General features: G+C 38.1%; 1 protein-coding gene across 16 annotated transcripts in view; it reads left to right on the top strand.

Annotated features, from left to right (window-relative positions):
- The window catches only part of SECISBP2L (SECIS binding protein 2 like), a 36,630-nt gene extending 24,365 nt beyond the window's left edge, over nucleotides 1-12,265 (top strand). For all 16 annotated transcript variants that reach the window (XM_005304010.5, XM_065558158.1, XM_065558160.1 and 13 more), the window contains 6 exons: nucleotides 791-923; nucleotides 2,848-3,010; nucleotides 3,700-3,920; nucleotides 4,626-4,780; nucleotides 9,514-9,733; nucleotides 11,277-12,265. In XM_005304010.5, the coding sequence (XP_005304067.2) occupies nucleotides 791-923; nucleotides 2,848-3,010; nucleotides 3,700-3,920; nucleotides 4,626-4,780; nucleotides 9,514-9,733; nucleotides 11,277-11,950 (1,566 nt within the window). In that variant the 3' untranslated portion in view covers nucleotides 11,951-12,265. The remainder of the gene's footprint in view (nucleotides 1-790; nucleotides 924-2,847; nucleotides 3,011-3,699; nucleotides 3,921-4,625; nucleotides 4,781-9,513; nucleotides 9,734-11,276) is intronic.
- Nucleotides 12,266-15,230: the final 2,965 nt, after the last annotated feature.

Raw genomic sequence — 15,230 nt, forward strand, 5'->3', positions numbered from 1 at the left:
GCCCTGATCTTTAGGACAGCTGGGGACCAACTTGCCCCTAAAGGAATAGTTCTCTAGCAGCGCTTGCTGATTGCTGGAGTACAGCATGCTTCTGACATATCCCTAGAACAGACCCAGCACTGGGTTGTGTGTCTGGTGAAGGGTGGGAAAGGAAACAGAAGCAAGTGATTTATAGACTGACCGTCCAGGGAATGCAACAAAGCTGATAATCTGGCCCATATTTTTCATTATTCATTACAGTATTGGCATCTGTCATTGATACAGTAAATGATAAAATATCAAAGTATCAAAGATAAAGGCTAATAGCCATATAGTCTCAGCACTTTGTATTGTGGTGCTTTTTGATGCTTTTCAAAACAATTTCCACACACAGTGATAAGATTCTGTTGCAATTTTATTGCATTTTTGCATCAGGTGTGTTTATAAGAGTGGGGGTGGGTTGTGGTGACAAAGATGAATGCTTTTCACCAAATAGAAGTTTGAAAGAGTGTTTGGAAAGTATTTTAATCAAAAGCTATGAAAAAACCCTTCCTGCAACACTACTACTCTAAAAATACTCTGGTATTGTGGTGTTGCCTTATTGCAACTACTAAAATGAAGAGTGCCATTTCTCATCCATCAAACAGATTTAAAATGTGTTGTTTTGGTTCACTTTCAGGAACAAAAAGGCTCTAAAACAAACTATTATTTTTTCCCCTATTTCTGTGTGAGGGAAGCTTCTCACGTCATTGTAACAATCTGTAATACTTACAGGTTTCTAATTGATTGAAAACTAGTACCTTGTTCCTAGATTATTTTAAAAGAGAGAGAAGAAAAGAAAGGACGCTTATCTGCAGATCACAGTCTTCTGGGATCTGATGAACAGAAAGAGGTGCCCGTATGTTTGACTGATGACCAGTCTCAGGAGTTAGCCTCTCAAGAAGGTAAGAGTCTTCTCTTGTTTTAGGATTTTTAAAAATAATTGTTTTAAATTGAAGTGTCTATACATTTTTTTTTTTTTTAATTTTCTGGATTGCTTTTATTTTTTAACATGTAACAAAGTCCGCTACCATTAGCTTGTTGTTCATTTTATGATCAGCTATTTCCCTTATGAAAGAATGGAAATTAGATGAAAAAGACCTATTTGAGGCCATTTTGTCCATCCCTCAACTATTCAAGATTCTCATGTGCTTTGTCGGGTCTAATTTTTTCAAATAAATCAGTCTTCCACTTTCCATTTGAGACGCTTTCTCTGTAATAGACCTTAATTTGGAAGCCTTTCTGATATTTAGCCATAACCTAAACTTACTCAGTGTCACCCATTTACTCCTAGTTTACCTTGAACTTCTGCTGTGTGGGACATTGGAGTCTGTTCTTTGGTATTTGGAGTTTTGTAAATGTTTAAAACTGCCATTTTAGCCAGACTTTTAATCTTTATTTACAAATTGGTTCCAACAAATACTTACATTTCTTGTTAGTTTTATAGTTATCTCAGTCCTAGGTAATTGAGTATTGTAGTCTACTAGTTTGGTTTTTGTTAAATAATACTTCTGACTTTGCTGTCACATTCCAGGGAGTTAAAATAGAAATTTCAAGGGCCAGATCGTCAGCTGATCTAAATTTGCATAGCTTTATTTATTTCAGTGACCACAGATTTGCTATACCAATTTATGCAAACTGAGAATCTGATGCTAAATGTATATTAGTAATATGTTGGGGTTTTTTCTGAGTATTAGTCGGTAGTTAAAAGCACCTGACACAGCTTTCATAAGGCATGAATTTGGGATAGAAGAACTTGAAAAAGTGCAGCAGTCCAGTTAACATGTTTCCCTGAACTAGTTGTGCCCATCAAATTTGGGCTGGAAATCTTGTTAGAACAGGCTTTCTCATGACACTTCCGGTTCTCCTGCTTTTGGTAGGGCCAAAAAAAGCATGAAAACCCAGACTTTTCAAATCACATTCTAGTGCTCCCTCTTCTGTCTAGAATCAGCAAGTACGGAGGCATATGCAATATGGGGGAAAATGCAAGTTTAGTGCCAAGTCATTTGAACTCACGCAAACTATTTGAACTTTTGCTAAGACTGTGGTTAATTCTTGAACTGCAAAGGAACATCCAAAGCTGTCAGCCACTACCTCTTTGGTATGGAGATTTGTGACCCACATTGTGATATCATGGTAATTGTAATGAGTAATATTCTAAAGATTGCTAGGATAGCAAGGATGTATTTAATGTTAAAAGTAGGTAATGACTCTCTGGAGATCACTGTAAAGTAAAGCAGCAAAAAGACAACATAATTTAAATGTCACACAAGTTTAATTTTTGGAAGAAGTTATTCTCTTCAGGTATCAAGTATCAGAGGGGTAGCCATGTTAGTCTGGATCTGTAAAAGCAGCAAAGAGTCCTGTGGCACCTTATAGACTAAACAGACGTATTGGAGCATGAGCTTTCGTGGGTGAATACCCACTTCGTCGGATGCATGGGAAAGATGTATTGGAGCATGAGCTTTCGTGGGTGAATACCCACTTCGTCGGATGCATGGGAAAGCTCATGCTCCAATACGTCTGTTTAGTCTATAAGGTGCCACAGGACTCTTTGCTGCTCTCTTCAGGTAGTTCTTGTTTCACTTGTATTCTCAAATACCTTTTTTTTTTTTAAAGAGCTCAAATGTAATAATTGAATGCATATTCAAATATCATTAAAGTGGTTTACCTGACAGATATTAGGTGCCTGAAATTTGTAATATATGTAAAAATCAGAGAGAGGGATATATGAGTGGCAGATGAGTTCCCTATGTTAAACTGTACTGCTTTTATATATAAATGCATTTCATATTGAAGACGTTTCAAAGCTTTTTTCATTTATTTCAGAACCGGGGCTAAGTATGCCTAGTGATACTTCACTCTCTCCAGCAAGTCAGAACTCTCCATATTGCATGACTCCAGTGTCACAAGGCTCACCTGCCAGTTCAGGGATAGGTAGTCCAATGGCATCTTCAACAATCACTAAAATTCATAGCAAGAGATTTAGAGAGTAAGCGCTTTGAATTACTCAACTTGAATTCTAAAGGTGTATTCTAGTCAAGTGTATTTTCTAACTGTATTTGAATTTATTGGACTCTTATAAGTTGTCGGTGAACTTAAGTTAGCCTATCCCCCATGTAAAAAAAGTACTACTCCCTGGCGCTTTGCACCCTCTGTTTCTTACGTGCTTCTGATGGGGCAGGTTATAATATTCCCGAGGGATTTTCTTCAGCTAGGCTGCTGCTTTTAAGAAATGGAGTAGGCAGAAAAGTCATTTCAAATGAAGGGCAACTTTGAGTTTGGGGAGCTGGAAACTCTGCTACAATCCACCCCTACTACAGTGGAATTACCACTAACCAGTGCTCGAAAGCATCCCTTATTGATTATCAAATTTGATCAAGGAATAGTGAATTGTAAAATATAAGTGTGTATGAGCTATTCTCTTTAAGTTGTGGGCTCTGGGTGGGTGGGTTGTATACTGACAATTTATTTCACTGTGGTTTCATTTTAAACACTTTCAGAATATCCTTACGTTGTTTTAGGTGTACAGTTCTTTACTTCTAAATAAATGTATTTAGTATACTTGGAACAAGTAACAAAAAAAATTATTTCTTTCTAAAATCATTTAAAGGCACACAGCAATGAGATGCACTGCTGAATTTGCTATATGCTAAAATGTGGTGGTTTCTGAATTGACAGGTATTGTAATCAAGTTCTAAGTAAAGAAATAGACGAGTGTGTGACTTTGCTATTGCAAGAGCTTGTCAGCTTCCAGGAACGCATTTACCAAAAGGATCCCATGAGAGCTAAAGCAAGGAGAAGGCTTGTTATGGGTTTGCGTGAGGTTACTAAGCACATGAAGTTAAACAAGATAAAATGTGTGATCATTTCTCCTAACTGTGAAAAAATCCAGTCAAAAGGTACAAGTGCTTTAATAAGAAATATTTTAGTGTATAAATGCTATGTGTATATTGCATTTTCCCCAACACTACCAATGATGCTAACCTTGTTAATCCATTATGTTGACTTCTGAGTCATTTTAAGCATCTTCCATGCTGTCCTATAAGCATGACAGGTCATCTTTCAATTCCATCGTAAGGCTGCCACACTCTGCTTCAGGCCCATTTCTTTAACTCCAGGAACTAGTGGGGCAGGAATTGTGCCTTCCTGTATGTGGGATTGGGGACTGTGCCTAGTATATTTTGCACACTACAGGAATGCAAATGATAACTTCCTGAGATATGTAAGAGAAGGAAAAGATCTATTAAGAAACCGAGAATCCAGTTTCATAAAGTTTCTGCTTTAGTATTCCTGGTGCACAACATAGCACCATGAGAGGGTTCAGAGCATTGTTAGGTGTACAGATTAACTGATCATATTCAGTAAATAACAGACTTGATTGTACTTTAATAAAACAAGCAAATTTACTGCATGTGCACTGCATTCAAAGCCTTACTGCTTTCTGGCAGTACATGGTTTAATCTAAATATCTGGTGACTAACTATGTGTACTAAAGTTTTAGCTGATAGCCACTGACAAAAACTGTGGAATACTGGATTGGACCAAAGTGCACTATTAAGATGACTGTTCTAAGCTTTAGCTTTGTGTTATTTTTTTCTCCTAAGGTGGATTGGATGAAGCTCTGTATAACGTAATAGCCATGGCACGAGAGCAAGAGATTCCTTTTGTCTTTGCACTTGGACGTAAAGCTCTTGGTCGTTGTGTGAACAAGCTAGTTCCTGTTAGTGTGGTGGGAATCTTCAACTATTCTGGTGCTGAGGTAAGCAATTGATTTCTGAACAGATGGCTGAAATAGTTAATGCCATTTCAGTTTTTTTCTCATGTAATACATGTTTACAAACTTTGTTCACTGCCCTTGGGCTCACAAGCTAACTGTCATGCATGCATTCATACATACATACAGAGTGTTGACTGGCATTGGATGCCAATTTTATCTTGGCCTATTTATTCTAAAGTTGCTTATCTCTTTTAAATTTGACATGCTGCCCTGTCAGTTCTGTGATGTAAGATTTGTCACCCCTTCTTCCTCTAAATCTTTGGAACATGCTGGCAGACATCTTTTGAAGTGCCAGCTGAAATGACACGGAATGTCCAGGATTGTAGGGCATGCCAGCATCTTGAAGTAAGGCAACCGTTGGCCAGTTACAAAGATTAGGAGGTCTTTAGAAGAGGTCTTGGGAGGCCTCAAAGGAGCACTGGTATCAAGGGCATCTACCAGCTACCTAAAATCCCCATATTTCATCAGAGATGTATGCTTCTGCTTCATTAGGTCAACACACCTTGGGAGGGTTGTGGGTTGCCATCATATTAGATGTGACCTGTGCATGTATCATATCATATCCTGGCCTGTGATCAGAAGTAATGCTGTGTGGGCGAGATGGCACTCAGGGTCACATGTCCATCTCTCTCCCTCCCCAGCCCCTTCCCCTGGTTTTAACTGCTTTGCTTGTACTGAGCATGCTCACACAGACTGAGCATGCTGAATAACATCTGCTGAAGCTGCTGCCCTCACTCTGTCCTTATTTATGCCTCCGCACTATCAGCAGGTACAGATTGTCTCTGCCTGTGATATAACCACTCCAACCCTGCAGGTACAGCTCATCTACTGCGTGCACTAAAACTAGGGTGGTGAGCTTTTCCTTATCTGTTGAGGAAAACAGTGAGGAAAAAAGCCATTTTTTGAAAATAAAACAGAACAAAAACTGTATCTCATGTTGTAAACACATTTATTCTTTAAAAATTAAAAAGGGCAGTCATTGTCCAAAATGAAAAGCTTGCGATTCTAAGGGAAAGGTAATCAAATTCTCATTCAAACTAATTAGGCCTACCACTCTTCCTTTGTCTGCTCTCAGATATGAGAGTTTCCACAACCCACTGATTTTTTTTTCCCAGCTTCATGCCTATGAAGTTTCAACCAAAGCAGTCCGAGTGTGCCAAAAATACTCAGTTGATAACTAAGTTGCCCGGAGAGGCATGTGAGAGTCTTCTAAAAATTGACAAGTCTTAATATCTGTTCTAACATCCGTGACTACTTACTTGGTGGATGCAACAAACTGCGACAAGCAAAGAGAGAGGTTTGGGGTATAAATGTGATTCTTCCATTTTAAAGCTAGACGATAATAGGAAAAACTCAGGATTAATCATAGTATTGGAAGGGACCTTGAGAGGTCATCTAGTCCAGTTTTCTGCACTCATGGCCAGACTAAGTATTATCATCTAGACCATTCCTAACAGGGGTTTGTCTAACCTGCTCTTAAATCTCCAATGATGGAGATTCCACAACCTCCCTAGGCAATTTATTCCAGTGCTTAACCACCCTGACAGGAAGTTTTTCCTAATATCCAACCTAAACCTTCCTTGCTGCAATTTAAGCCCATTGCTTCTTGTCTTATCTTCCGAGGTTAAGAAAAACAATTCTTCTCCCTCCTCCTCCTTGTAACAACCTTTTACGTACTTGAAAATTGTTATGTCCCCTTTCAGTCTTCTCTTCTCCAGACTAAACAAACCCAGTTTTTTCAGTCTTCCCTGAAAGGTCATTTTTCTAGACCTTTAATCATTTTTGTTTCTCTTCTCTGGACTTTCTCCAATTTTGTCCACATTTTTCCTGAAATGTGGCACCCAGAATTGGACACAATACTTCAGTTGAGGCCTAATCAACACTCCTACTAATACATCCCATTTTGATTTTTAATCCTATCCTCCAAAGCACTTGCAACCCCTCCCAGCTTGGTAATTGTGCACAAACTTTATAAGTGTACTCTCTATACCATTATATAAATCATTGATGAAGATATTGAATAGAAGCAGACCCAGAACTGATCCCTGAGGGATCCCTCTCATAATGCCCTTCCAGCATGACTGTGAACCACTGATAACTACTCTCTGGGAACAAAAACAATGAGGAGTCCTTGTGGTACCTTAGAGACCAATACATTTATTTGGGCATAAGCTTTACCACTCTGATACCTGTCTCTGGGAACAATTTATCCAACCAGTTTTGCATCCACCTTATAGTAGCTCCATCTAGAAGTTGAATTAGCATAATTTTTGTTAGCTTGAATTGGTTATGTTGTCTGTCAGGGTCATGGGTTGAGCTCAGAACATGGAAACTTGGTAATGAAATGTCTTGCTTCTTTTGAATAACTTTTAGTTTTGTCCTGGGTTTCCGGTTCTAGATTAAATAAATTAGGTCAGATGCCTTTTTGACTCTGAGACCGTTTTTTTTACCTTGCAGTCTGACCATATTACTCTGACACTTCATTTCTTTTTGTAACCTTTAGTGCATCTCTCTAGTAGTCCCTTGTTTATATCAGCCATTGGCTGCTATCTGATCAAAAGTCCTCCTTACCCTCATTCTCAGTGTAAGTTTCACCATACTTAAAGTAGTTGGATGCAAATGTAGAGACAGTCTTCCTATGAATTCCACTAAGTATTGTTGGGAAGCCTGGGTATATTTATCCTTTTTCAGTCAACCAACCCATAAGGTGGCTGATGGTTACAGAAGAATTTTAAACTTCCACAATGTGTGTTAGGACTATATTAGGTGTTGCTACTTTCTAAACAAGGCTTAAATAGTGCACTGAACACCCATGTACTTCAAAGGCAGTCATCCTGAAGTTTTCCCATCATTTCATTTTATTTTCATTTTCTGAGCAAACAGGAAAGCCTATATGCATTCTTGGATGGCATCTTCAGCAATTTGGGCACAGTATTCTAACGTTCTCTTTTCAGATGTAGGAACACAATCTTCCCTGTATGGATGTTAGCATCCATGTTTGGGTCATTTGGTAATCACTAAAACTTAATCACCCATTTACAGTATTGATCAGCAGCTTTCACATTTACAACAGTTACAATGAGAAACAGACACTTACTGAATTTAGTACCTGGTAGACTGAAAAATAAGATGAGTTGTCCTCCTCCTTCTAGAGCTATATGTAATCACATACCCTCCTCCTCTTCACCACCACCTGCCAGAAGTTTCTAGGAAGCCAGTCTCCTCTAACAGGTCACAGTACCATCCATAGACCTGGTGCTGGAACTGGGGGTGCTGCCAGTGACAGTAGATTTCTAGTCTACTTTCCTTCCTTACCCCCAAAATCCCACTGAATGTGTATTCTCTGGGTAGAATGGAGGGTGCAGCATGGGGGAATGGAACAGGCTTTTCATATCCCTGACTAAAACTGTAGGATTACTGATAGCTCTTGATGCCTGAGGCCTGGAATTTTTGACAGGCACCTCATGGATTGCACCATGAATGCTGGCATCAAGGAGTTAATGATGCTGAGGTGACAGCACTTTTGTCCTCACAATAATAGAAATGGTGGCACTTATTGGTGTTAACCTGTCTCTCCTCTGATTTCGAGTAAAGTATAAAGGATTCGTAGTTTGTTATTACATGTACCTGTTACCGTTATGTGTAACATGACTAGTTTGTGTTGAGCATGTTTATTTAATTTTACATTGTGACTCTTTGAAATTGAGCATGTAATTATTTCTGCGTAACTGAACTTGTTTCAGGTATTGTAGCATGTACTGTAACTTAAACCACTTAACAATTAAGCAGATAACAATATCTTTCTCAAGATGTAAAGTTTTTAATAAACATATTGATGGGGTGGAAACAAAATTACCAGCAATGAGTGTGCTAAAACAGCTAGCCACAGACAGTATTGAATTTTAGATCATGTTGCATCCTTTGTTACCTGCTAAGGAAGGAAGTGCCCATTAAATACTTAAATTGTCATTCATCTTTTGTTCTAACATATATTTGGAAAGAGATTCAATATCAAGTGCGGGCCAGTAATGGAAAACTTCATTAAATATTCATTTTACTGGCTCCATATGTTTATGGTGGTTTCTTTGGTGCAAAAATCAGACTGCTATTCTAATCAGAGGTTTCCTTGAGCATGTGATTCCATCTTTTGCTAAGCCTGGCTTGCAAGATGTTGCGACATCCCACTGAAAAGGGCTATCGGCTTGATATTGTAGATAATCCATATCTAAATGTGCTATAATATAATAGGCTCAAACCTATTAATCATTGCACAAAATAAAACCTGATTAGATCTGTGCCATTGGGAAGCAAAGACTAGTAGTGAGACCAAAGAGGCTTAAGATGACAAAAATTAGTAACTAGTGTTTTTTTAAAAAGGGAAAATTCTGCAAGACTGAGCTTTATCATTTGGGATTTTAGGCTGAGTGAACTCTTCCTGTGAGTCTGCAAACAATGTAGGAAGGCAGTGTTCTTTCCCTCCTACCCATGCTTCATCAGAAATAACCCTAGCAAAAACTTGAGCTGTGTAAATGCAGAGGCATCCTTAAAATGAAACTTAGAGCATGACTGATTATTGCCCAAAATAAAGGGCACACTCTTTTTGACTAGACAGGCTTTAGGGTTGCATGTACAGGACCTGTTAATAAAAGGGAAAATGTGTCAAGTGAAAATGTTCGTGAAGAAACTAACAAATATGAAAATGTCTTCATATTTAGAGCCTGTTTAATAAGTTGGTCTCGCTGACTGAGGAGGCCAGAAAGGCATACAGAGATATGGTTGCATCAATGGAGCAGGAGCAGGCAGAAGAGGCCTTAAAGAATGTTAAGAAGGCACCCCATCACATGGGTCATTCTCGTAATCCCTCTGCAGCAAGTGCGATTTCATTCTGTAGTGTTATTTCAGAGCCCATATCTGAAGTGAATGAGAGAGAATATGGTAAGTATTAAAAATGTGTATTTATATTACATAACATAAAGTAGAAATAGCAATAAATATTAAACTATAGGTAGAAAAAAAATCTCCCAATACTTCCCAGTCTAAAATATATTCCACACCTTAGAGAAGGTGATCCAAATTGGTTAGGCTCTTGGGTGAGACTGAGTAGTCTTCTGGGGAAGTTCTTCTAGAACTGACCACATAAAAATAATGGCATTGGCCCTAATCCTCAGATTTGTTCCAAATACTTTATTGATGCAAAGCAACCCTAAAGCCAACCACAGGAGGATCACTTCAGTTGCCGAGGGATTCTCTGTGGTATTGAGCTGGTATATGAAGGCCAGTGGTGAGATTTGAACAGGGGGTTGTGTGTATAGGGCAGAATAAAGGGGGGTGATTGGGGAAGTGAAGAGATGAGAGGTAGACAGGAGCTAAATTATTTAGGTCTTTGAAGACTAGAGCAGTTTGCTTAAATTTGATGTTGAAGTTGAAGGGAAGCCAGTGAAGGGTTTTGAAGAGTTGTCATGGGCTGAGCAACCTACAAGATTGATTTATGCATCAACTCTTAAGTACACTGGGATAGTACCAGTTGAGAATGAAATACTTGTCTAACTTAGGTTAAGTTGTTAATATAATTGCTGATTTTTTTTTTTTCCTGAGCACCCACTTTACTCAAAATAATGCCTTGATTACTTGGAGTGTGTTTTGTTTTGTTTTTTTAATTTTACGATCTAGCTTAGAGGTTGCTTTTTTAACTTCTTGTTCAGAATTCTACAGTTATTAACAGACAGTAGCAGGATGATGATTAATACTATTTTGGCAAATGACCATGGGATTCTGGCACTGACAGTAAAACCCTGCTGCGTGGTCTCCCCACACACCATCAGCCATGCCATTTCTTACTGAGTGTAGTGCTGAGGCAAGCGCATCAACACCTTTTTTAATTTCAGAACAAAATGTGTTTGAGAATCTCTTTAAGCATGAAACAGTTTTTTCTGCTCTTGTTTTTTTTTCAAACTGTTCACTGTGTGATCATGTTTGGACAAGTATAGTGTTACATGCACATGTTTCCCTTTTATGCTTTTTACTTGAACAAGATCTTAGGATTTTTTTTTAATTGTGTAAATGTTTTAAAAACTCTCTAAGCTAGGGTTACCATACGTCCGGTTTTTCCTGGACATGTCCGGCTTTTTGGGCTTCAAATCCCCGTCCGGGGGGAAATCCCCAAAAGCCGGACATGTCCAGGAAAATCGGGACATGCGGGGCCGGCGGTGCTGGGCCGGGGGCCGGCACTCCAGGGCCCAAGCCGACCCAGGCTGGGCCGCACGTCCTCTCCCCACCCCCCTTACCTGCTTCAGGCTTCCCGCGAATCAAATGTTCGCGGGAAGCAGGGGAGGGGGCGGAGTTGGGGCGGGGACTTTGGGGAAGGGGTGGGGGCGGGGCCGGGGCCCTGTGGAGTGTCCTCTTTTTGGACACTCAAAATATGGTAACCCTACTCTAAGCTGTCAGTTTTCTGATGAGCTTGTGGTGTCTTGATTTGCAGAAACAAACTGGAGAAACATGGTGGAAACATCTGATGGGTTAGAAACCTCTGAAAATGAGAGAGAGTCCTCATTTAAGACAACTGCACCAGAAAAATCTAGCAGTGTTCAAATTGAGAAAGCCACTGTTAACAAACAGCCACTTACAGCTACAACCGGAACTACCTCAACTGCAAGTCATGGAAAATCCTTGCCAAGTGACAAAGAAGAGGTGAAGCCAGATGACAATCTGGAGTGGGCCTCACAGCAGAGTACAGAGACAGGATCTTTGGATGGCAGCTGTCGTGATCTTTTGAATTCCTCCATGACCAGTACCACCAGTACTCTTGTACCAGGAATGCTTGAAGAAGAGGAGGAGGATGACGATGAAGATGATGAGGATTACACCCATGAACCTATATCGGTAGAGGTTCAACTTAATAGCAGAATTGAATCTTGGGTCTCAGAGACCCAAAGAACTATGGAAACCCTTCAACTTGGGAAGACCCTTAGTGGTGCAGAGGGAGACAATGCAGAACAAAGTGAAGAGGAAGAGTTAGAAACTCCTGAGCAGGTAGATCCAGTAATTGATGGTGAGGAATGGACAACTGATAAGCACGCAAGTAATGCCCAACATAAACCCACGATCAGCAATTCTTCGAATAAAGAACACACAGATTCCAATTACATGTTGTAAAAATAAGCACAAACTCAGGAACTCTTTAAAATTATAATTAACTGTTGTAAGGGTTGCAGCCATTACTTTGTATGCTTCATCTCAACATTTTGCACTGTTTAACATTTAATGTATGTATTTAATTCACAACAAATATTTGTAGCTGTCTTTTGTTAATTGTTTCATTAAAACCTATAGTTTAGCTTTTAATCAGTATCTGTGTATTTCCCAGAATTGAAACCATCTGTGTAAAAATTTCAGTCAGTATTAGATATTCACTTGAGCTTCTTTTGTAAACGGAGAAACTATTTATAAATGACCAATTGTAAGCAAAAATCTTCTTAAATTTGACTGTTTCTTTTTTTCAACACATGAGCTGATCTATGTTTTAAGACTTGCAACAGTTACCAGCGTTTTGCATTGCTGATACCCCAATCATTTTAACCTGATTGGCTATAATTTTCTAATTATACCAGGAAATAAAATGGAAGAGAAGCCAGAAAAATCCAAAAACATTTTTCTTGCAGTCAAAAGGAAGAGGAGATTATAGAGAAATGTATGCATGATTCTTATGCTAAGACAGATGCAGCTTTTAGTTGGGTCTATGAGGGTATATCACAAAAGATGCGGACTGTAATGAGATGGTTACAATATGTTAGAATAACTTTAACCCAAAACCACATAGCAAAATAATTGTAGTTAATGTATGTGTTTGCTTTTTTCCAATGAAATACTTAAAAAAAAATCACTGTGTGCGGAGTCAAAGTAAGGGAACCATTAACCATGACCACCATCCATGTTGTTCTTAGTAACTGACTGCTTCCTTATTCTTTCACTTACCTCAGGAATGCTGATGTGCATAATTTTATTTACATTAAATAAAACAGGCATAAGTGATCTGAGTATTTAACAGTAAGTGTGACTGATATAATAGCTAAGTGTATGGTTGTGTTCACTTGCATGCTTTGATTCTGGCCACTTTTATATTAAGTTCAGGATCAATTTTAGGATTAATTCTCATTGAGAATGTGACCTCTTGTTCCTCAGTTGTAGCAGCCTAGTAGTTGACTTCTAGAGTAGTAAAGTAGTTGTTCTGGGAAGGCAGGAAAGTGCCTTGGAGTTCTGAGAGGTGTCAGTGGTTCAAAAAAAAAAAAAGAAGCCAGAAACGAATAAGCTGCCATAGAATTATCCATTTTTGTTCCTAGTATTGAAATGAAATCCATTCTCTGGTGATGAATTTATTTCAGATTGGGGATGGAGTATATGTCTAATCCTTGCACACTAAGTCTGAATTTTCTAACTTTGTCCAGTACTGGCAATAAATGTACTGAAGCCATCAGCACCAAGGACTTGACTACAAGAGTAGCCAAAGAACCATTTTCACGAATAACAGTTTTTCATGGCAAACCTAGATTTGTTTTAATTCTACTTCATTATTCTCTAGACCACTTCCATTTAAAAAAAGGTAACTTTCAGTAACACAAAATAAATGGACATTTTAGTTGCACATTTAGTTTACGTAATTTGGGACCAGCACTTTTTTAGTATTTGTAATACTGGTATTTCATGTTGCACTGGGAAACTCAGACTCCAGGCTTAGGAAATATCTAGTCCTGTCTTTCAGATGGTAATGAGCATTGTGGAAACAAAGAGTTTGAGTATTATGTAAATAACACTTTGGTATCTGTAGACATAGCAAATGCTATGCAGGACATTGTTGAAGAGCTGTCCTGTCATGTTCTTAGTTCCTTGATATAATCTTCCTAGATATTAGCAACAGACTTTTATAGGAATACAAAGAGTAAAGAATGATGCCTCCTAAATATTAACCCAATTGTTTGTACTGCAGATTTTATTGTGCATACACTTCGAAAGGTTTAGTTGATTTAGGAAATGATAGGGGTTTGAACTGCTGACAGAGGATCAATGTTTGCCCTTGGATGTGTAAGCACAGCTTCTGTCAACAACTAAGATCATCTGTGCACACTAAGGATAGAATTTGACCTAGATTTTCCCAAAATGGAAAGTGGGATTACAAAAAACTATAATCATCTGTACATTTCCTTTTGCTTATTCCATGACAGTGATTCAAATAACTCTTGATCTTGAGGTAGTAGCATTACAAAGGTTTCTTTTTTGTCTTTTCTGAACTTGGACAGTCATTTTAAGATTTGACATTTATATCAAACAGGAAATCTACTTGTAATCTTCAACCCACTGTTTAATTGTAATTTTGCTACAGATTACATAAGTATATTATGAGTTCATTAAAGATGATACAGCTCATCTAGTACCTCTCTATTTGCCAGCAAACAAGGAGAATCTTTGAAAATGTGAATGATCATCTCCAGAAAGGCAAACCAAAACAGAGTAAAGGAAACCATCCATTTAGAACGTTTCCTTTTGATAAGATGAGAATGAGAGATAATTGCGAATGGAATGACTGTGTGTCTGGGAAGAGGTCCATTTGCATCTAAAATTAGGGAAGTTCCTTGCAATGTGCAGCACTTAAGAGGTATAATCTTGATCTTGTGGTAATCTTGTTTCTATCAGCAACAGAAATAAAAAAAGCATAACCTTTCCGATAGGTTATTTTATAGTGCCATGATTAATTTTTTAAGATAGCTGGATTTCTATTTCACTATAAAAATATACAATTTATTGTACAGGTTGTTACACTCAAAAAACCAGATGTTTCTGGAGTTATATGACTATATACTTTGTTGTGAAGATTATTCAGAAAACAAATATCCATTTTTTTTCTTTCAAAGACTATTGGATTATTTAGATTTCATACATCTGGCAAAACATGAAAAATAATGTGTGGTAGGGCATCTTTACAAATGAATTGATAGAGGTGACTATGCATAGAAATTATTTTATATAACACTTCTGGTATTTGTGCAAAAATAAATTTAGGGGAAAAAATCTGGAGAACGTAGTCCTTCATCAGACCAAACATATATATTTTTTGTCTGAGTAAGGATGAAGGCCCTGGTCCTGCAAATACTTACTTACATACTTGACTTTAGGAACACGAGTAGTTCCACTGAACTCAGCAGACCTATTGGTATGCTTAATTGAAACACCTTTGTAAGTGTTTGCAGGATTGGAACCAAACAATGACTGCAGGATTTGTCCCGTATTTTTAAAATTAAAAAACTATAGAAAATGTTCTTCAATAATGCACTTGTCTGATTTCTTAACATAAAGGTGGGAGATCTCTAATGCTTATGTGGGTGAGGATTTTCACATGATTCAGTCCAGTTCTTTAACCTGAAGTTTAAATTTTAATAACATT

The sequence above is a fragment of the Chrysemys picta genome, chromosome 10 (assembly GCF_011386835.1).
Source record: "Chrysemys picta bellii isolate R12L10 chromosome 10, ASM1138683v2, whole genome shotgun sequence".
NCBI lineage: Eukaryota > Metazoa > Chordata > Testudines > Emydidae > Chrysemys > Chrysemys picta.